The 23,048-nt window shown below is 35.9% G+C and overlaps 1 protein-coding gene across 2 annotated transcripts in view; it reads left to right on the top strand.

Moving 5' to 3' along the window:
* Window positions 1-488: 488 nt before the first annotated feature.
* Window positions 489-23,048, top strand: part of LOC306884241 (semaphorin-4G-like) — a 35,527-nt gene continuing 12,967 nt past the window's right edge. The window contains exons 1-8 of one of the 2 annotated variants that reach the window (XM_079439973.1): window positions 489-592; window positions 6,513-6,827; window positions 17,679-17,827; window positions 18,801-18,863; window positions 18,942-19,040; window positions 19,151-19,244; window positions 19,341-19,454; window positions 20,466-20,620. In XM_079439973.1, coding sequence (XP_079296099.1) covers window positions 6,692-6,827; window positions 17,679-17,827; window positions 18,801-18,863; window positions 18,942-19,040; window positions 19,151-19,244; window positions 19,341-19,454; window positions 20,466-20,620 — 810 coding nt within the window. In that variant the 5' untranslated portion in view covers window positions 489-592; window positions 6,513-6,691. Of the gene's footprint in view, window positions 593-6,512; window positions 6,828-17,678; window positions 17,828-18,800; window positions 18,864-18,941; window positions 19,041-19,150; window positions 19,245-19,340; window positions 19,485-20,465; window positions 20,621-23,048 lie in introns of both variants that reach the window. The other variant, XM_079439972.1, reaches the window with a different exon arrangement.

Here is a 23,048-nt window from a genome sequence, read left to right as displayed (position 1 = left end):
AATACTTGTTCTAATAAAAAGGTCTGTGTGTGTTTCCACTCACACTCCAGACTAGCCTGGTCTTACAAGTGTTTACATCATAGTCTTGCGCTGTTCTTCACTTCCAAATGGTGGTGGTAATAGAGCAATATGTACGATTTTTAAAAAAAGAACTCCTTTTGCATGCATATTCAGAAATGTGTATTTTGTATTGAGCATTAGTCTGCTCCTATTCTGATCTCCATTCTGCAATCAGCATATTTAACAATGCACAGATTGCATATTTCAACAGTGCTCTTCGTTTATAATCATAATTGTGTAAGTGTGCTTTTCCCAATAGATAGCGAAGGAATGTGATAGCCCAAATATTTCCCAGGAGATCAGATGTTTTCCCCAATAATGCCGTCCATCAGCGGCGTGTTTGCAGTTGGAGCGCATTGTTTGAGATGGAGAAGTGGCGCAGGAGGGCGTACAGTACCTGTGTCGAGGCTCGCGCACACAGCACAGCTGAGTTCATTCCGCGTCTCCGCTCTGTCTCACGTTACTTGGCTTTACACTAACTACTGGACGACTTTTCTGCGTTTTTAGGCGATTTGTGACGAAAGGCTTTTCAGTAAGTAGACCACTTTGATACTGTACACGTTTTTTTTTATTCTTGTGATATTTATTGTCAGTGTACGTCTGTATCTTAATAGTGAGCATTGCACTATAGTATAGATTAAGTTCTCTGATAGTTCGGTATGAACACGTCTCATGCATACCGTTGAGTGTAGACAACATCATTTAGACGACAAGAAGTGCTTATATATAATGAAATTATAATTTTGCACAGACGAAACCTCAACGTATGGCAAGCCGCTTTAACATTTATTCCTTTAAAATAATGTTTTTGTTACTAGTACTTTTGAATTATTGCAAAGTATACAAGTATAATTATTTAGTGTTTTACTAGTAGCCTATCATTTAAATTTCAATAGTGTATACTAATACAAGTAACTATTTTCTTTTAATTGATACATTTTCTATTTTTATTATTTATTTATTTTTTGCAAATATTTACTTATATCTGTTCTAGTATTCTTAGTACTAATTGGATAATAATTTGTTAGACACTTATGTTTATTCCAGTTGTTAATTTTCAGGATAGATTAGAGTACTTCCATTTCACTGCTGGTTATACTCTGTATAAATGTGTATGTGATGAATACAAATCTTGAGTAACTTTTACATAACATAATACAAAATAAGTGCCTAAGACCTAAATAAGTGCCAGTAATGATTAGAATAGTCAGCGTCTGAACCACACATTTTAAATTTGTTCCCAGTAAAAATGGAATAGTATTATGTCACTATTAGTAAGTAGTGGCTGTTTAGAATTTTAAGTATTAGCAAATAGTTGTAACTAAAGAATACATACTACAAGTGAAACTGTAGCAGGCACCAGCAAAACATACTAGTAGGAAGTGAAACGTTACACTAGTAACATAAAAATAGGTGCTAGTTCATTTTAAGGAAATAGATTTTAGAATGGCTTGCCATACAAAATATAATCTTTTTTCTGTCAAAGAGCAGTTCATTGGAAGTTAACCATTAAACTGTGAAAGGCCATGACTGATAGATATTTTAGGCTATTGATACGTGATGTGGAAGAGTGTCAGAAATACTGAGGACACGTCCACGTTCAATCAGATTAATGCGCAGAATATTAGTCACCTGACATTGAGAATTTCCAGGGCAGTTTTTCCTGGCACAAACACATTTAACTGTTCAAGTAAGATGACATCTGGGAGAAGAAAGACTTTGAGTGACACACCAGTAACAGAATGTGCCCAGCAGTAATCTAACACAAATTTAAATGTCTAATAATTGTTTCATAAATATGTGAATACCTTACTGATGCATAATTCTGAAAGCCTTATTTAGCTTTTCTGAATTGTTGCTGATATAATGCTATCTTATACAAATTATTAAAACTATAAATTACAAGATATATGCTCTCTTACTGGCCTCAACAAAGTTTAACTCTGCTCTTATGCTGCATCATAGATGCATTTGATACTATAGGGGCGAAGCTGCATTTTCTACTGTCATTCATGTGATATTGTGTCTTTAAATAGAATTTGGAGCCGAGTTGCTCAGCTGTGTAAAAATTCCTTTGTTGCATCCTGCCGTATGATTTTTCTGATCTACTGCTTGCTTTTATAGTTCAACAGAATCACATTTTTATTCTCAACTGAAAAAAGACAGTCCCTCATGTGATTTAGCATCTGGTCAATGACTCTGTGTACAATCGGCTACTATCATTGCTTATCCTCAAGGTCCTATGTATGCAAGAATGACATTTTTGTGAAAGACTGCTTTCATAATTACGCGGTTCTCATTTATAAGCCAAACACTGATTTAGCTGTTACACTGATATCTAACTAACCATAGTGGTCTCAATGAAAATTTAGTTATTTACTTTCTTTGTTCATTGCCTTGGGGTTGGAATATTGACTGATCCGGTTTCATTGATGATGAACGAGATGGCGGATGTGCTGTTGAATTTTTGTGGAAGATTATTAGGCTGATTTGTCTAGACTCTTAAAAAGCCTTGAACTGATACTCTGTTGTTGAATGGTATTTATTCAAGATTTTGTAGATGTTTAAATGTCAAAATTCTGCTTGTGGTCCTCCTTCATTCACAAACTCTGCAGGTCCTTAATGCGTGGAATATAGCATATCACTGTCATTCAATTACATCCATGAAATCATGATATAAAGTTAGTGTGCTTGTCGGTGCCGCTTTCTCTCTTTTGAGGTGACTGACCCTTAAACTCACATATAAATGTGCTCAAAGTGACTGACAGCTGGTTAAAGATGCATGAAGGGTCTCATGCAGTCACTGTTCAGCTGAGCTGCTTGCAGAAACAGAGCTATCGTTTTTCTCCCTGCAGCTGCTCAATTCGTGTCACTTGATTCAGTCCATCCTACAGCCTGATACCATGAATCCTGTTGTACAGCTCAACACTTTATTTTTAAATCAACTTGCAGCTGATCTTCCATTGTCTGGAATTGGCTTTAGCCCATCTCTACGGCTCTGAAAGCAGAATGAGAAATAGCAGTGTGTGTTTGAGTGATCTCTGCTGTGACCATGCAGCATAAGACCACTGTGTTGATCTGGAGCTGTCGCTGTAGGCTACAGTGGCCGCCAATTGATATGCTTTCATTTGCTTTCTTATGGTGTTAGTGCTAAGAGATTTTCCACTGGGAAGATTTGGCCTCTCATGTGTCTGACCTTTCTTTCTTTATAGTTCTCATTCATCTCAATTGGCTGAATAATAATACCGCTGATGGTTGTGTAGTTATAATCCTATAATGGATTTCTTTCATAAACCTCTTACACTTAAACTGGATTCTAGTTTTGCACCAAATTATTACTCAATCCGCGCTGTTCTCTGAGCGGTTCAGCAGAAAAGTTATTTGATTCCTGAAACTTTCAGTGATATTTAATGCCATATACTGTCATATCTGCTAATGCTTTGTTGACATAAATTGTCTTCAGGGGCTGCACAGACCTTTCATATTTTAGTGATGAGATATCACTCCTGTATTAAAACCAACAAGGCCTTTTTGTCTGTGATTCAATTTGTCAAAATGATTTGAGCAACATGGTAAGTGCAAAAATAAATAATCATATATATATATATATATATATATATATATATATATATATATATATATATAAATTAGTAAGGTCTGAAAGCTGAAAGTGCTGAATCAAACTTGAAAATAAACAATGTTTTAGGATTTTGAACATTTAAAACAGAATTTTATGTAAAATTAAGAAATTTACACTCTTGTTTGGTCACTAATCAAATGTAAATGCAAATGTAAAAAAGTGTGATATTCACTGTCTTATTTGTGACCTTTTATAGAATTTCTAAATTGTTACAATATGTAAACTTATTTAATGTAGGCTATTATTTGTATAATACACACTACACGGTACAATTTGAATTGATTGACAATTCAAAATGAATACTTTTATGTTTTAAGCAAGGATGCATTAAAGTGATCAAAAGTGGCAGTAAAGAAATACTTACAAAAGTTGTCTATTTAAAAATAAATTATGTTCTTTTGAACTTGCTATTCATCACAAAATGCTAAAAAAAGAAAAATGCATCACAGTTTCCACAAAAATATTAAGCAGCACAACTGTTTTCAATATTGGTAGTAATAAGGAATGTTTCTTGAGCTGCAAATCAGCATATTATAATGATTTCTGAAGGATCATGTGACACTGAAGATTGGAGTAATGATGCTGAAAATGCATCAAAGGAATAAACTACATTTTAAAATGTATCCACATAGAAGACCATAACCTTAAATTGTAATATTTCACAGTATTTACTGTATTTTTTATCAAATAAATGCAGCTTTGGAAAGCAGAAGTACTTCTTTCAAAAACAAGCCAAAATAATAATAATATCAAAGCACATTTAATATTTCATTCGTTTCAGCTTTTGCTCTTTGACATTGTTTCTGTTGTTGGAAAGAACAGTACGAGAGAAGCTGATCCGATAAAGCTCTCTGGCGCAGTACTGGTGATTCCTGCGCTACAGCAGGTGTGAATTTAAGCACATCTGTGCGTTTATGTTTGAGAGAGTTTGTTTTGTGTGTTTCTTTATACAGGGAGAGGAGGAGTGAAAAAGTTTTGAATGAACAAGAATACAGTGGCCTAGAAAGCCACTGGGAATGTGCTCTCCGAAGAGGAGATAGAGGGGAAAAGAAAACAGTGCTCATCTGGTGCGTAAGCTTGTTTAATGGAATGAGGGAGAGAGAGTGTGTTTATCTGAGAGAGGGGGAGAAGTCTGGAGTGTTTACAGAAGAGAGGGGCTGAGTGTGTTCGAGTAATGGACGGAGGGAGGCTCAGACCACTGTCCTCCTAAATCACATCAGACTCGCACACAAGCACAATGACTCTTCCTTTTTAAGTAACAACCATTCTCTTACAGGTCAGTCGTGACCATAACACAACAATAGTAAGGATAGTGTCAATATGGAGACACATTTGATCTAAATGATGTACTAAATAATTTTCCATTTAAAAAGGTTTTAGATCGAAAGAAGTGAATTCAGTCATGACAACTCTTGGAGTGATAAATTCAACCGGGATTTATTGGCATGGGCGTGAAATATACATAAGCTTGATTTTAGCGGACGAGATCTGCTATGGTGCTGCTGAACAAATACAATAATTAGTTCAGCTTTGTCAAAAATAACAAAGGATGGCTGCTTCAAGAATGTTGAACCCCTTAGCAGATCTCTACAGGTGGTGCTGGAGAGGAGGAGCGGTGAAATAAACTTTCATAATTGTGCAACGTGCCGATCCTGATGGCTTGTGCGACAGCGTTGAACAAACCAATTAGTTAGTCTCATACCTGAACTTTTGATACATTAGACATCAGTGGCCATCAAAAAGCGGGTTTATTCTGCGTAAGGTGGTTCACCGTTTCATAGTGGCTGTCATATTTAACAACACTTCTCTAATAATACTTCTCGATAACCCCTATTACTGGGTTTTAATGGCATAAATGAATCATGGGTGATAGATACACCTGCTTATAACCAGGCCCAGACGAAATCTGTGGACTTTACTCATGTGATTTATTTATTTTGTTATTATTATTCTTGTCGAGCACAAATTGTTTATACATTACCATTCAAATGAGTCGGAAGTCTCTCGCTCGCTCTCTCTTTTTTTTTTGAAACGATACATTTTTTCAGTATTCTTTGATGAATAAAAAGTCCTAAAGAATAGTATTTATTTAAAATGTAAATCTTTTGGAACATTGCAAATGTCTTTACTGTCAGTTTTGATCAATGCATCCTTCCTGAACAAAATGGAACTAAACTAATTTCCACTGACTGGCACATATCCTTATGTATGCTCCCAGTTTCTCCAGAGCAGTATTCTCATGATTTCCAAACATGAACAGAAAAACTGTAGAGCATTTCCAGAATAATCCGACCTGCTTTTGATGCGTTGAGAGAGGTCAGAGATGCGCTCTGGCTGAGTTTGTGATAGTCCTGGCTCTTTTGGATTAGGACTCACATTATTCAGTTGCCATACATTAATCACCAGCTGATTATTCAGCGCAGTCACTTCAGACACAGCTCAGGATTAAAGGCCTGAAAGGTTGGTGTCACTGGATACGCAGTTGCATCCTTTGATCTTCACTTTGACGTACCACTGAGTGTCCATTTGCATTGTGTATTTGTCACTCAGTCTTTTTTAGATTTGAATAGAAGTCTTCATTTCTATTAGAGTAACCTTTTAGTGCCACTGGTTTCCTTTTAACATGCCCACGTTCCTTTGTTCCGTGCAAACATGAGAATCTTGATAGTTGGTTGTCCTTGGGCAATCTGGACAGAGAACCACAGTTAAATTGTGTTATTTGAGAAATCTGATTAAGCGTCAGAACACAAGCTTTACCTGACTAGTCATTTCCGTACTGGTCCTAACCATCTTGTTTTTTCTTGTTTTGCAGAGTGAAGCGCTTGAGGGAAAGAGAGCTGTTTTATTTTTTGGTGAAGAAGAGTAAAACAGCAGTATTTGTGCATACCAGAGGAAACGGTCTTAAGAGACGGCGTGATTGACTTCCTGCTCCCTTGAGAGGAGGGGTGAGCGGCGGTCTCGTGGTACTCACCCCTCCTGGTCAGACTGCTGATGCTGAAGATGTTGACCCATAGTGCATGGCTGCCGTTCCTGCTGTTGCTTTGTGTTGTGTCCACACTGTGGGGTTACCCCTTCAGACCCCCGCTAGACCTGGATGTGACCCCCAGAACTACGGTCCTCTCCAACGGTATGATACACGTTTTGTTTTTCATTCATTCATTCAATCATTCATATAATACTGAAGAAAGAGATCCACCAATCAGACAAGTCACTGTTACTATGGAAACAATATTATGGCAAAAAGAGCTCTGTGACCATCCACACCCATAAAGCATTGCTAATATATCAGTCTAAAATCGTGCTGATACTATGTATATGTATATGTATATATTTTTAAAAAATGCAGGATTTAAAAAAAAAAGATATTCATATTTTTCAGCAAGGATGCTTAAAATTGATCAAAGTGGCAGTTGCAAAAGATTTGTCTTTTTAACTTTCTGTATGTATCACAAAAAATATATGAAGCAGCACAAATGTTTTAAATAACAATAATAAATAAATGTTTCATGAACAGCAAATCCACATATTATAATGATTTCTGAAGTATCATGTGACACTGAAGTGTGGCATAATGATGCTGAAATTTTTTTTTTGAGTCGTTTTTAAAACGAATCCCAAATGAGCATATTGCCAGCCCACTTGTTGGTCTTTTCGCTTTGGTCTGAATGAAAAGGCAAATTCATTATTTGCCACTAGGTGGCGCTTTTGGAGCAGTAAAATAGCTGTTTCCCCGGTAACGCTGTACACAAAGCAGCACTGCGCTCACAAACGCTGCTTTATCAGGCATTACAGGCCAGATGAAATCAAAATGAGACCAATCGGACCAATCACCGCAGCGTCACGCAAAGGAGGGGTTTGGAAAAATGAATCCTTGAGTGAATCATTTGGGAGTCATTGAGCATAAGGTAAAAATAAATACATATTATAAGACAATGAAAGTGTTGCATGCATGTCAACCTGTTGTTGGGGACTCCCAAAACCATATTATATGTCAATAATAGGCATGCTAATAAGCAAGTAGTTAATAGTTAGAATTGGTCCCTATACTAAAGTGTTACCGAGCTAGAGCTGGTTTGATTCGAGTGTTAGAATGCTTTAGTGGAGAATTGTTTGAAATCCCTATGGAACAAATCATTGGGAAAAATGCTTCCAGAACCAAGACCGCTGAAAAAGTGGGCAGTAATTGTTTCACTCTATATTATGGAATGTAAATACGATAATCATTCAGTGCCACGGTATATCAAAGTATATCAGTTTATTTTTCCATTAGCTTCACAGTAACATGGTACTACCACAGTACAATTTCTGTAAGCATCTCAAGGGTTCATTTTGAAGTAAATAAAAAGGGCTGCTCAGGCAGATGCTGAGAAGCTGCTGTGTGGTTATGAGGGGGAGTGGGTTCACGGACTGTTTATGACTCTGTACTTAATCATACAGATGTAAGCAGGGCTCTATCACACTCGTTTAGATGACTCGCTGCTTGCCAGCTTGAATTTTGTATATCTCTTCGCTGTTGAACAATAAAATGCCTTTCTCTCACATCTGTGAAGCAGAAATGCAGGAGAAAAGGCACAATAAGCCAACCCAAGGTTGCCTTTATCTCTAGTGCTAGTTACACAACCGCAGAGAGATCAGAGGGCTGAGAGTCTTGAGGCCTGTGTTGAGTTTAGTGCTGCAGGTTCACTCTTATTTGCCGTGAACCAGTTTATTGCTAACAAAAACATACCACACTACTCATTCACTTCCAAATGAATCAATTACGTATACATAATCAGTTGGTCATTCATGCTAAACAGAGTTAATATTTTGAATTAGCTTTTATTTTTAGATTATCTATTTTCATTTTCATTTTAGGCAAAGTTTGTATATATATAATATATATATATATATATATGCATACATACAGACACACACACAAATCCAAATATGTTTGATTAGTGGCAGCTGTGTTGTGTCACACAGTATATTCTACTGTACTATTTACAAATTTTATATTATTATAATTTATTATACATTTGTTGAAATGTATTTTTTATTGTATAAACATCTGACTCATTACATGTGGAGAAAGAGAAGTATAGCACATAGAGCTGCTCAGAAAAAGCCAAGTGGCTGGAGCTCGGGGGCCTCACTGGACCATAATCCATCCCTGCATACATCAGTCTGACAGATCTTTTCATCAAGTTACTTAGCAGCTTCTGCTGCACTTACAAAAACCAATGCGCTCATCTCTCCTCTCATCATTTCATTTAGCATCCCTGTGCAGGCATGAGCTCAGATTAGCACTGTGAGCGGAAAATGAGATGTCAATTACTTCTGAGTTAATATCAAACCCCTGCTCAGCAACAGGCAAGAGATGAGATGTGAGTGTAAAAAGGAATACATTAAAATAGAGTTTTTGGCATACTTTGTGCCTTAAATGAGATAAGATATGACTGAAGGGGGAAAACACTTTTTAACCCTAGAATGCATTAAGCAGAACTTTTTTAATCAATAAAAACATTATTTGATTTTCCCTTTTAAAAAACTTGTCTCTGATCCACATTGATATTCGTTTCTTGGTAATAGAATGGTAAGAAATTATATTTTGTATCATTTCCCCAAGACCACATAAAGGGGGCCTGTATTCATTTCCTAGTATTCTTTTATATTTTTATCAATAATAATATTTATTTTCATGAAAATGTAATGAATACTTGATTACTCAAAAATCTGACTTTGTTTTGCTCTGAACAAAGAATGTTATTAAGAAGACACCCTTTGGGTAGGTTTTTTGGATCATGCTTTGTGAGGTTAACTACTTAGTGGTTCCTTATGTAATTTTTTAACTTTCTTACATATGTGAAATATATTGCATGAAATATTTTTTTTAAATCTTTTTAAAAAATCTTACTATAGTCCAAATATTATATAATGACCTCTAGAGTGTATAATTAGCTGTTTTCCTAGGCACTTGTCTCTCACATAACAATCCATGCTCAATTTATTCTCACATAATAAAATCATTTAAAATTTTTATTCAGAAAAATATATATCAAATTTCCAATTGAATATTTTTATATAATATTTTTTTATAAATCATTGAAGCATTATTATTATGTTATTTATTACTTATGAGTTTATGAGTTAAGTTATTAATAAGGTTTTCAAGAATCTTGCTGGGAAATCATTGGCTTGTGCATAGTCACCTGTGAGAACCCATTTAATGTGGACTGTATATCTCAAAGCTTTAACTACAGAGTCAGTATCCTAAAAAAAACCCCAGATCACTTCTTTCTGTGGCTGCTTAATCATTAATGAGTTCAGAGAGCGCTGTACTTTATACCCTATAACCCTCAGAGACATGAGACAGAGTCGAGATAGTGACAGGCTACCTGAGGGAGGACAGTGTAAATTATATTTGCACTGTATGTGTTGTACACCCTGAGCACACTCATTATGCTTCTGTCAAATATCAAACTCACACTGCTGTGAAACTGTGTGAAGCGGCTGGTTTAAACATGACTGTGAACGCAGAGTTCCTCGCTGGTTCTCGAGAGACCTTCACTTGTTTATTTAGCAAATACACAGTCTCTCTCTCTCTTTCTCTCTCTCTCTCACACACACACACACACACACACACACACATGCACAAGGCCTCTGGGATGACAATCCAAATCATGTTGTGAATGTCATATTGATTAGTTAATTAGCAGTGCAGTTGAGCAGACAGAGGTTGTGTGTGTGTGTATGTGTGTGTGCACGCAGACTGGACAGGAGTGTCTTGAGCTACTTGTAAAGTAAAGGTCTAATGATAGTCATTCTGCTCTCAGTGCTCAATTGTATATTTACTACATGGCTAACTGTATGTTGACATCCCCTTCTAATTGACAGGTTGGGCTAGGCCCTCAATTCCAGGCCCCAGTGCAGACATATGTTAATGTTACATTCTAGAGAATTTTATACTTTTTATACTTGAGTTTCAGTTTGAATGGGATGTAATCTCTTCATCCATGTTACAACATCTATTGCAAACAAAAAAGAGTGACGCAGAACTCCCTATTAATAGGGTGTCTCCATTTCTAGCGATATCGTCGACCTGATTGCAAAGACACTATTTAAACTGAACTGAGCTAGATGATGACATCACTGAATTCAATAATGAAATGCCTTTAACTGAAAATCTTTTTTTTTTTTATCTTTTCATTTTACATTATTGACACACTATTTTCCTTTGTTGATATTGTGCAGTTGCTTTGACACAATATACATTGTAAAAAGCGCTATATAAATAAAGGTGACTTGACTAATACTAATGGTTTTGAAATTAAGTGCTTAACAATCACGTATAGCTGTGTTGTTTGAGCGTCCACATACTTTTGATCATATAGTATAATTGCATATTACATATTTCAACCGGATTGGTGTGAGTAAAAAAAAGATAAAAAAAATAAATAAATATTTTTTTTTCTCTCTTATAGTCACCAGGACTGCATTTATATATATATATATATATATATATAATTAAATTAAAATACAGTAAAAATTGTTACAATTTAAAATAACTATTTTCTATTTTAATATATTGTAAAATATAATTTATTCCTATAATTTCAAAGCTGAATTTTCAGGATCATTACTCCAGTCGTTAGTCACATGATCCTTCAGAAATCATTCTAAGATGCTGATTTGCTGCTCAAGAAACATTTCTGATTATTATCCATGTTGAAAACAGTTGTGCAGTTTAACAATTTGGAAACTGATTCATTATTTCAAAATTCTTTATTGTATAGGAAGTTCAAAAGAACATTACTGATTTAAGATCAGTAATACTTTTTTTTAAACAAAGTAAAAGCCCTGAGTCACTTTTGATCAATTTGATGCATCTTTGCTAAATTATTAATTTCTTAAAATAAGTATTTTTTTCTTAAAGAAAAATCCCAACTTTTGAACAATGGTGTATGTTGTGTATGACGAATGCAATCTGCTACAGTCAGTTGTGTTTTCCTGTAGTGCGGAGTCATTTTAGTGGGATGCTGCCTCACTTTACCTGTCTCAATGGTTGGATTATACTTTATCCAGAGAACAGGAAATGCTGGTATTGTTCTCTATTGCTTCATTGTTACTCCACAATGAATCTTATACCAGACCGAAATACAGGAATCTGTGATAAAAGAAGCAGGAGAGTGTATCAGCTGTCTTTGTTCTGAGATATTTTTAGGGCCAGAGATTTAATCACTATGCTGAATGTTAGAATAACAACTTAAATCCTTTTTTATGAAGACATTTACATTTTGTTTTTATTCCCAGAATAATTATTTTCTCATACATTCTTAGAAAAACAAACACTATGGAGGTTGTATTGTACAGTGATGTCAGAGAGTAATACCACGGTAGTGAATGATTACAATATTTGTAAAGCAATGTAAATATAGGGGAGTGAATTGTAATGCCTTCAGTTCAACCACTTCAAACAGGCTCTGCGATGTTAAGTTGTTAGTTTGTGTTTTATGTATTTGGTCTTTTTATTGGTTGTATGGGGAATTACATGACAATTAAATTTGATTGCCATAGTAAATTAATCTACAATGTATATAAATATCTGGCATTTTATATTAGTATTAATTGGGAAAAACAACATATTAATATTAATGGGGAAAAAAATACTACCATGGTACTTGTATACAAAACCCCATAGTATTAGTATGGTATCATATCCAAAAATGAAATTTTTAATTTTTTTTTGGTAAGTAGAGCTGCATTTGATAATCCCAATGTTGTGGAAGTTGAATCCAAAACTCATTCGCACGGAACTTTGCCAGTGTTTCATTGACCTCCATCCGTTCCTTGTAAGATCTCATGACCATCTTGAACAGGCAACCATTTGTGCAGCTTTAAAATCCTGAGGAGCTCTATTTGAGCAATCAGGAAAACGAGTAATTCTGGTTTGGGGAAATGATAGCTCGTCTCCGCTGCACTGCCATGCACCTAAGAATGACAAGCACGTCTAGGTCTTGTGGTTTGTGTCTGTGTAATAGCAGGCCTGGAGAGTGCTGTCAGTCAGGTTGCTGGTCTGGCTGGGATGGGTGTCGCTTCATGCTGGGCCGGTGCCATTTTAACACATCTCTTGACATTTGTTTGAAGTTCAAAGCTGCTCTGCTCACCCCAACGTGGGGATATCGTGGAGGTCTCTGTGTTTTGTGCTTGTAAATCTTTGTTCTGTTTGAATAACCTTGGCTTGTAATTCGTTTACCATTCTGAACTGCTGTTCGTGACGAATCTGGTGCCTAGTGGCAAAGTACAACGTAACGTGTCAGTATAACAGTGTAAATGATATGTGCACGGGAATGCATTTGTGACTGTGTATATGTACTGTTTATTCCGGGGTGGCCAGACTAATAATGTGTGCAAGTCTCAGCCCTGTTCGGCTCTGTTGGGTTTGCGATTGACCCCGTCCTTCTGATCCACTAAAGAGTGATGACTGAATAATTTCTGGAGGACTGTGGGAAATACATTGTGATCTGATAGTGTGTGTCTGAGTGGATCAATGATAATGATATATGAAATGATATCGTTCCTTTGTGTCGTTGTTGTTAAAGTTGTGGTGTGAACGTCACTATCTCTCTTAAATGGACAGTTGACCAAAAATGAAAATTCTTTAATCATTTACTCGGGTATAAATAAACAGTTGACGGTAGCCATTGACTTCCATAGTATGGAAAAAATACTATGGAAGTCAATGGCTAACGTCAACTGTTTGCTTACCAACATTCTTCAAAATACCTTCTTTTTTTATGTTCAACAGGAGAAAGAAACTCATACAAGTTTGGGAAAACTTGAGGCTGAGTAAATGATGACCAGTAAATTTTTGGGACCATCCTTGCATTATACATGTCTTTATCAAGATCCAATTGAGAACCATTCATAGTTAGTTGATGAATGAGTTGATGTTTTGGACAAATTTAATGAAGATGATTTGATCGTTAATAGTATAATTAGTTTGTTGTTAAGAGATGAAACTTGAACACAAAAAAGAGCAAATGAATGGGACTGCCTGAGTATTAGAGAGAAGTTAATCAAGTCTATTGAGCATGTGTGTGTGTGTGAGAGAGCAGGAAGCATTAAGGAAATGCAGACGTTTCTGCATGTTTGCGAAACACAGCAGCGCTGTGTCAGCAGGGAGTCACAGGGCACCTTAATTATCTTCTATTTCTGTTTCCGCCTGTCTCTGGTATACTCTGTCCCTGCAGCTCACTCCCCTCTGTCTTTCCGTAGCTGTGTTTGTCAGCTCTGCTGTCATTGCAGTGCTCTGGGTCCTCAGCCAAATCTAGCTGCGCTGCATAACCTGTCCTGTCCCTGCGTGCAGTGCCGCCACACACTGCTGCCCACACGAGTGGAGACATGTGGCCTGTGGGCTGCGTGTGCTGATGTTTTTCAGCATGTGGTGTTATTTTTGCAGTACGCATACCGTACAGTACGTGTCGTGAGCACATCATCACAGTAGTGCACAATACACAACACACTATTGTGCAAACAAGAAGCCAGGAATGTTTGTTTGTGTATCTGCTCACCTTTGTGTTAAAAGGTCATTCTGCCTCCTACGCTCATTATGGAATGAGTGATGATGACTGTCTTCTTTTACTTAAAGTAATTATATGAACATATACATAAACATATAAAGTGCCAGTTAAACTTTTATATTTCTTTTATTATATGTTTTACACTTTAGTTACTGTTTGCAAGCAGACAACTTATGTCAAACTTTTTTAAAGAATAATTTTATTTTAATATATTTTTAAATGTAACTTATTCCTTATTGCTCCAGTCTTCAGTGTCACATGATCCTTCAGAAATCATTTGAATATGCTGCTCAAGAAACATTTCTTATAACTACCAATGTTGAGAACAGTTGTGTTGATTACATTTTTTGGAAACTGATACAATTTAATGCATCCTTGATGAATATAAGTATTAAAAAAAAAGAAAGAAAAATGAAGAAAATTTTACTAATCCTTTTGAACATGGGGTGTACAACAAGTCTAGAACAAAATCTTGCTTGGCAGGAAAAAATAGTTGCCATTAAACATTTTAACTGGCGATTTGAAACTACAGCTGCATCTAAAAAAATTAGAATATCGTCAAAAACTGCATTTTTCATGTAACTTATTTCAAAAAGTGAAACTTTCATATATATTTTAGATTCATTACATGTAAGACATTTCAAAAGTTTTTTGTTTTAATTTTGATGATTAGAGCTTACAGCTCATGATAGTCACAATTCAGTATCTCAAAATATTAGAATATTTCCTAAGATCAATCAAAAAAAGCAGAAAAGTTCAAGTTCTTTAAAGTATGTTCATTTATGCACTCAATGCTTGGTCGGGGCTCCTTTTAGCACAAATTCCAGCATCAGTGAGGAATGGCATGGAAGCGATCAGCCTGTGGCACTGATGAGGCACTACTGAGCCTTCAGCTCGTCTGTATTTTTGTATCGACTGTTTCTCATCTTTCTTTTGAAAACATCCCATAAATTCCATATGGGGTTCAGGTCAGGCATGTTGGCTGGCCAATCAAGCACAGTAATATCATGGTCAGCAAACCACTTGGAAGTGGTTTTGGCAGTGTGGGCAGGTGCTAAATCCTGCTGGAAAAGCAAATCAGCATCTCCAAAAAGTTTGTCAGCAGATGGAAGCATAAAGTGCTTCAAAATCTCCTGGTAGATGGCTGCATTGACTCTGGACTTGATAAAACACAATGGACCAACACCAGCAGACGTCACGGCACCCCAAATCATCACTAACTATGGAAACTTCAAACTGGACTTCAAGAAGCTTGGGTTCTGTGCCTCTCCAGTCTTCATCCAGACTCCAGACATTGATTTTCAAATGAAATGCAACATTTAAATTTATCTGAAAAGAGGACTTTGGACCACTGAGCAAAGTCCAGTTATTTTTCTCCTTAGCCCAGGTAAGATGCTTCTGATGTTGTTTCTGTTTCAGAAGTGGCTTGGTAGCCCTTTTCCTGAAGACGTCTGAGTGTGGTGACTCTTGATGCACTGACTCCAGCTTCAGTCCACTCCCTGTGAAGCTCTCCCAAGTGTTTGAATCAGCTTTGCTTGACAGTATTCTCAAGCTTGCGATCATCTCTGTTGCTTGTGCACCTTTTCCTACCCAAATTCTTCCTTCCGGTCAACTTTGCATTTAATATGCTTTGATACAGCACTCTGTGAACAGCCTCTCCTTTCAGTAATGACCTTCTGTCACTCGTGGAGGGTGTCAATAGCCCCTTTCACACGGCTTTAGTTCCAGAACTAAAAGTACAGTACTAAAGTACTGGGACGATTTTGCGCAAACTATTTCCCAGTACCATTAAAGGGTTAACAACAGGAGGATGGAGGAGCTGTGAACAGAGCTGTGTTTTTGTTGTGTCTCACGGGTTTCACAATAATGGACATAGAATGTTTACATAGTATGTGTTTACACAGCGTTTTAAATCATGGCGGGTGAGGGCGTTTTCGTACGGGCTTAGCCAATCAGAGTACACTTACGTCACGGATAGTTCCTAGAACTGTTTTAGACCCTACTCTGAAGTAGGAGCTAATTTAGTTCCTCCAAACGGAGTTCCGGGAACTAAAACAGTTCCTAGTTCCCGCGGTGCGAACACGCCAAAAAGTGGGTAGTTCTACAATTAGTTCGGGTACTATGAAAAGGTTCCTGCGGTGCGAAAGGGCCTAATGATTGTCTTTTGGACCATTGCCAAGTCAGCAGTCTTCTCCATTATTGTGGTTTCAAAGAACAAGAGATACCCAGAATTTATACTGTAGAGATGGTCATTAATTGAAACTCAAATATAAATATTCTAATATATTGAGATACTGGATTTTGACTTTAATGAGCTGTAAGCTCTAATCATCAAAATTAAAACAAAAAAACTTTTTAAATGTCTTTACATGTTATGAATGTAAAATATATATGAAAGTTTTTTTTTTATTTTTATATAAGTTACATGAAAAAAAGTTCATGATACTCAAATTTTTGGAGATGCACCTTTATGTAACAGCCTGATCTCACGGGAAAATGTAACTGTTTATGAAAACATACAATTTAAAATAAAAAAGTAAGCATGAAGGTCTACCACTAAACGTAACTGAGGCTAAGCAAATTCTACAAATGAGATCATATGAATTCATAAAAATTAGCCACCAATTTGCCAAACTGAAGAAATAGTTGCCATGAGTTTGTGTTGAACATACAAATTACAATCCAACAAACAAAACAACCACAACACCACCACATAATATCCACAAATGTGTGGTTTGGTTTGTTTTGTTTTGGTTCATTTTGGTTTGTTCTAAAATTATACATAAGAGACCATACATGATTCAATAAGGTCATGCAGGGCGTGATGTCAGCATGAGGTGTGCTGCCTCCTCTGCAGGGCACCTTAGATGCAGACCTGGAAACATAAAAACAACAGGCAGATTTACCCTTTAATAAGCCACGTTTCCTTGCGTAAGGTTTCTAGGCCTGACAAGCTTCCACACTAGTTCTGCTGCTGTCAAACATGAAGAGAGATGAAGCATGCGTTTATTTCTAGTAATAATAAAAAAAAAAAGGAAGGCTACTGAAACATAAAAACATGCCAAGTACATAAGAATTTGCTATTAACATGTAGTCATTGAAAAAGAGTAAAGCCTCATTTTAAATATGAATACAACTTTAAAACATGAACTTACCTTGGAACAAATTTACAGTAGGTTTCTTAATGATGTTACAGTCTACATGTTCATTTTTTGAATGATGGAGATGCATTGTTTAATCCACAGCATCCACTTCTCATGATTTGGAAAAGGGAAGCTGAAGTTGAATGTCAATAAATTAAACATGGACTCACTGACACAGGAAACGGCACATCTTCACAACACCAAGCAGACCTTAGTGAAGTGTTTACGGATCCTTTTATGGATAAAATATTTCTTTAACTGGTCTGTGTGTCTCAGGGCTGTTGGGCCTCAGGCGCTTCAGAGGCTCGACACTGAACTACAGTTTATTGCTGCTGGAGGAGGAGGCCGGTCTGCTGTACGTGGGAGCAAGAGGGGCTTTATATGCCCTGCAGGCTAGTGACATCTCCAGCAGCTCTCCGCAGACCGTACGTACTGACAAAACACATAAGCAGTTAATTACAGAGCTTGACAGGCAGAACTGTATTGATATTCCTCATATATCCTATTTTTTATTCTTCTTTCACTCCACAATTTTCTGCAATTAATTCAGCAAAAAACAACAACAAAAAAAACACTTAATATGCAGACTCCATTCAAATGTTATGTTAATAATTTCACTGTTAGGTGTCATAAATTTTTGGTTTATGCAATCTTCATACTTTTTGAAAAATGCAGGAATTTGAAAATATCTATATGAATAATACGTACAAAATAAGAGGCCATTCACACAGGAAATAGAATAAAACAGTATTTGAAGTACATTTTGTTAAAGATACTTTTGATTAAAAGTGATAGTAAAGACATTTATGTTTCAAAATATTTCTATTTCAAATAAATGCTGTTCTTTTGAACTTTGTATTCATCTAAGAATCCTGAATTGTGATTTTGAAAATTTTGTTGAAATAATTTGATTATTAAATTATTTAATTGTATAATTATTTAATTGTGATTCTGAAAATAATTAGTTATTTTGGTTTTCTTTTTTTATTTGCATACCAATTGCAGGGTTTTTTTCCTAATACTGGTGCTTTAGCACTGTAAAGGAGAGATAAAGTCAAATTATGTGTTGCAGTATCATACAATTTAAGCTTAAAACTTAAAATAATATTTATTTTTGGGCAAATACGAATATAGTGTATTTAGTTTTATCGTTTGTTTCTTTTTAAAGATCACTAAAGATACTTTTTTTTATAATATGTAGGTTCTTTCCTCCTGAGAATTCAGAGTTTGTGTTACTTTTTTGTTTCAACTAGTGTGCATAGTAAGTTAATGTGAGAGTTGGCTATAAACACCAGTTGGTACAATTTAGCACTGTGGAGCAGGAAGTTGCTGTGCCAGGAAAGCATTTTTACAAGTCTTGACAGTTCAAGAATTCTTGTTAATCTTGTACTTGGACAGATTGACTGGGAGGCATCAGATGATCAGAAGCAACAATGCTTGAACAAAGGGAAAGATAACAAGGTTAGTCACTCACAATCTCCATCTATTGTGTTATCATCTCTAGTTCGCATACTGACGTAGACGTCTTCCCCCTCACAGACAGAGTGCTACAACCACATACGATTCCTGCAGAGGTTCAACAGCACACACTTGTACACTTGTGGCACACACGCTTTCAGCCCTCTGTGTGCATACATTGTAAGTAACTGGGATGGCTACTTTTTATGTCTCTTAACTAGGAGGGATCTTACTATAGGATGAGAACCTTCACATATAGGACTATGTAAATAATTTTTTGTGATTTCCAGGATGTGAGGAACTTTAAGATCTCGTCAGCCTTCGAGGAGGGTCGAGAGAAATGTCCATATGACCCCACCAAAGGCTACACTGGCCTGTTGATTGGTTTGTCATCAATAAATCAATTAGCAATATACATTTTGTTTCTTTTATTAAAAACAATCATTTGATATTAACAGTCATATCATCTGTTTCCCTTAGATCAGCAGATGTACACAGCATCTCAGTATGAGTTCCGGAGCTTTCCTGACATCCGACGCAATTCTCCGAATCCCACATTGAGAACAGAAGAGGCTCCAACTCAATGGTTACAGGGTTCGTCTGTTGCAGCAGCACATTTTATTAGTAAAATATTTCATCCCACACCATCTACATTACCTTATGTTTGGATCTCTCAAGTCATACTAATAATCTTCAGCCATTTAACACTTCAGTGGCATCCACAAGTCTGAGACCTCCATTTAAACTTGTGTGAAGTTGTAGGATTGAAATATTTAAAACACATTCTGAATTATTTTAGGTCACTAAGTAACGTGAGTTACGTAATGAGATTTTTTTCAAGTAACTAGTTACATTAACGCAAGTTACATTATTTTCCCATTTATTCACTGACAACTCTCCTGTCGCCATGTTGAGAGAAATCGGCAATAAGTGCAGATGCAGAAGCACTTCATTCAGCCTGAGCATTATTAATTTCACTTTTGATGTGAAAGGGCCTTTAACAGTTGCCAAAAATAGAACTTTTGGATTTTTTGATATTAAAAATAAATAAGCAAGCCCAGCTCAGGTGACAAAAAGTAACGCAGAAATAACATAATGCATTACTTTCCATAAAAAGTAACTAAGCAACACAATTAGTTACATTTTTATGGAGTAACACAATATTGTTATGCATTACTTTAAAAGTAACTTTCCCCACACTGCTAATCAAATGTAAGCGAATGGTTCTCCACCATCTTTACAAATAATTTTTTTTATTTTAAATTTAAATATAATATAATCATATATTATGCACACTACCACTACTTTAACTTTTTTTTTAAATAAATTAAAACTTACACTGTAAAACATTTTTTTTTTAAATGTAATATTTCACAATATTATTGTTTTTACTGTATTGATCAAATAAATGCATTTGTGTTGAGCATAAGAGACTTCTTTTAGAAACATTTTAAAATCTTGCTATTCCGCAGGTGTTGTCATTTACTATAATAAAATAAATCTTTATTTTTTAATAATCATTTTATTGTGCACTATTGAATTATATTTTGAAATTTGACTTGCTTTGATGTACTAACATGATGTCTTCTGTCTTGTCCCGTACAGAGGCTGATTTTGTGGGCTCAGCGCTGGTGAGAGACAGTGTGAGTAGCTCAGTGGGAGATGACGATAAGATTTACTACTTCTTCACCGAGAAGAGTCAAGAGCTCAGTCCATACTTCAGTCACAGCAGGGTGGCACGGGTCGCCCGTGTGTGTAAGGTATGAGGCTACAGAAGATGTATTCACTCCACACATCACTGTACCTGTTCTTTCTCGTCTGCATCTTAAAGCGGTTTAATTGAAAAGTTAAACTTAAGTGGTAGAAATCCAGACTGTGGTAAACATGCTTTGCATAGTAAAGTGGAACAAAATGGTTAAGAATTTAATCTCTTCGATGAAAGAAAAAACAACAAATGCTTGATTCTCTCCACAATATAATGAAACCCAAAAATAGGGAGATGGCAAGGCATCGTCCTCACATTTGAGTTGTTCAGAGACATCTATTGCCCTGCCCTGGAAAATTGCACACATACTAAAAAGTTCCTCACCAATGCGTTTTTAGGCTCTAAACTGTTCCATTCTCAGCATGGTAAGGGCTCTGCCCTCAAAATGCTCCTTTATTTGAAGTGTGGTTTTCTACAGGTTTCCTAATAGGGTTTTACAGCAACGTTGTTGCCAGGCATCTCACTCTCTAACGGCTCCCTTCCCACGAGACTCGCCTCTCTGTCTCGCTTCTCAACCCATCAGTCTAGCTCTACACACTCGGATCAAAGTGGCAATTGAAAATGTCTGCAATTTCACATCTTTTCTAGACTGCTACTCTCAGTGTTTATTTACCATCTGATGTTTTTGTGCACATTCAGTGTGCTGCTCAGTGATCAGTGCATATAAGTTAATAGTTTGTTGAAGACAAAGCACGTCTTTACGGTCTTAAAGGTCAAGATGTTGGATGTTTACTGCAATGGACATTTTGTTGCTTAGTAGTTGGGCTTAATAGTACAATTGTTTTCAAAGCATGCACCTAATATTACACTAGCTGCTAGCATATGAGATGAAAATTGTGAGTGTATTTGTGTATGTATGTGGATTCAGCTTTTCTTTAATCCTTCTACTAAATTATAGACTAGTACATATTATATACACTAAATATATCAGCATGTGAGAAGAGTATTCCTGTATATTTTGATACTTTTTTTCAAAATAAGTCTTATGGTCATCAAGGCAACAGTAATATTATTGCGGTATAATTATCAAGGTTGGAACAAGTTGTTCTGCTTGATAGTTTTTGTACAGAAGAGCAGTATTTATTTGAAATAGAAATCTTTTGTAATATTATAAATGCATTTATGTTTTGACCAACTGAATGCGTCCTTGCTGAATAAAGGCAAATAAATTCTGACCCCAAGCTTTTGAATGATAGTGTGCACAATAGTGGGTTAGATAACATGGACTGAATTTCATTATAAGCCAGTGTATTGAGCCCAGGGCTGGTGAAGTGTGTGAAGCGAGTAAAAGCAGCTTCTCTGTGGCAGTTCACACAGCAGCATCACCTTAATGAGTAGATTATTGTTCATTATCCACATGCTAGAGGGATTGAATGTTGTTAATGCACACTAGCTGACATTGAGCAGAGGGAAAGCCATAATTAAGCACAGTAGCTGTTGTCAGTAACAGTCTGTATAAAGACTTAATAAAAGCTTTCTGTTTCTTCATACTGGTATAGACTAGAAATCTTTTGCAGTTTTTAAATGTCCAAAAAGATGGATTGAGATGGATTATTGTATCAGTGCCAATGCATTAAGCTCTGATTTCATATCACCATACATCTGCTTCTGAATATCACCAGAGATGATGGCATCACAAATCAACATTCAAAAGCCAGTTTCCCTTTTCCACAGTGGAAATTAAAGGGCATTACATTATAGTGTCAGTGTTATTACCAGAAACTAAGTGGGGAAGCCAAGAATTATTGCACAATGCTTTGGGGTCCCGTCAAAATTATTCCTCCATGAAGATTTATTCACCTCTTGGGAGGCAGCATGGAAAATTTACTTGATCTCCCTGACATGATGGGGGATTCTGTTACATACAGAAAAACCCATCCAATTCAGTGCATTTCCCTTTCCCACAGTCACACTGGCGATAATGTTAGCTGCCACCAACCATGCCAAGAGCCAGTGATCCATGTTAAAAGAAATTATACATTTCTTCTACTACTTTTTGGTAAAACTCTTTTTTTCTAATAGTGATGAATAGATGTTATATACATATATATATATATATATATATATATATATATATAACCTAATGATAAATATTTTAAATGTTTTTATGTTTACTTTAACTGTTTACTTCCATTTGTATGTGGCTTTACATGATAAATCAATACAGTAGCATTCAAAATCTGGGGACAATAAAATGTTTTTGAAAAACGTCTCTTATGTGGACCAAGACTGCATTTATTTGACCACAAATGCTGTAAAACAGTAATATTGTGAAACATTATTGCAATTTAAAATAACTGTTTTCTATTTTAATATATGTTAAAGTGTAGTTTATCCCTGTAATTGCAAAGCTGAATTTTCAGCATCATTACTCCGGTCTTCAGTGTCACATGATCCTTCAGAAATCATTCTAAGATGCTGAT

This window comes from Barbus barbus (assembly GCF_936440315.1).
Source record: "Barbus barbus genome assembly, chromosome: 18".
Lineage (NCBI taxonomy): Eukaryota > Metazoa > Chordata > Actinopteri > Cypriniformes > Cyprinidae > Barbus > Barbus barbus.
The sequence above is the reverse complement of the archived record's forward strand: the minus strand, read 5'-3'. Positions and strand labels throughout refer to the sequence as shown.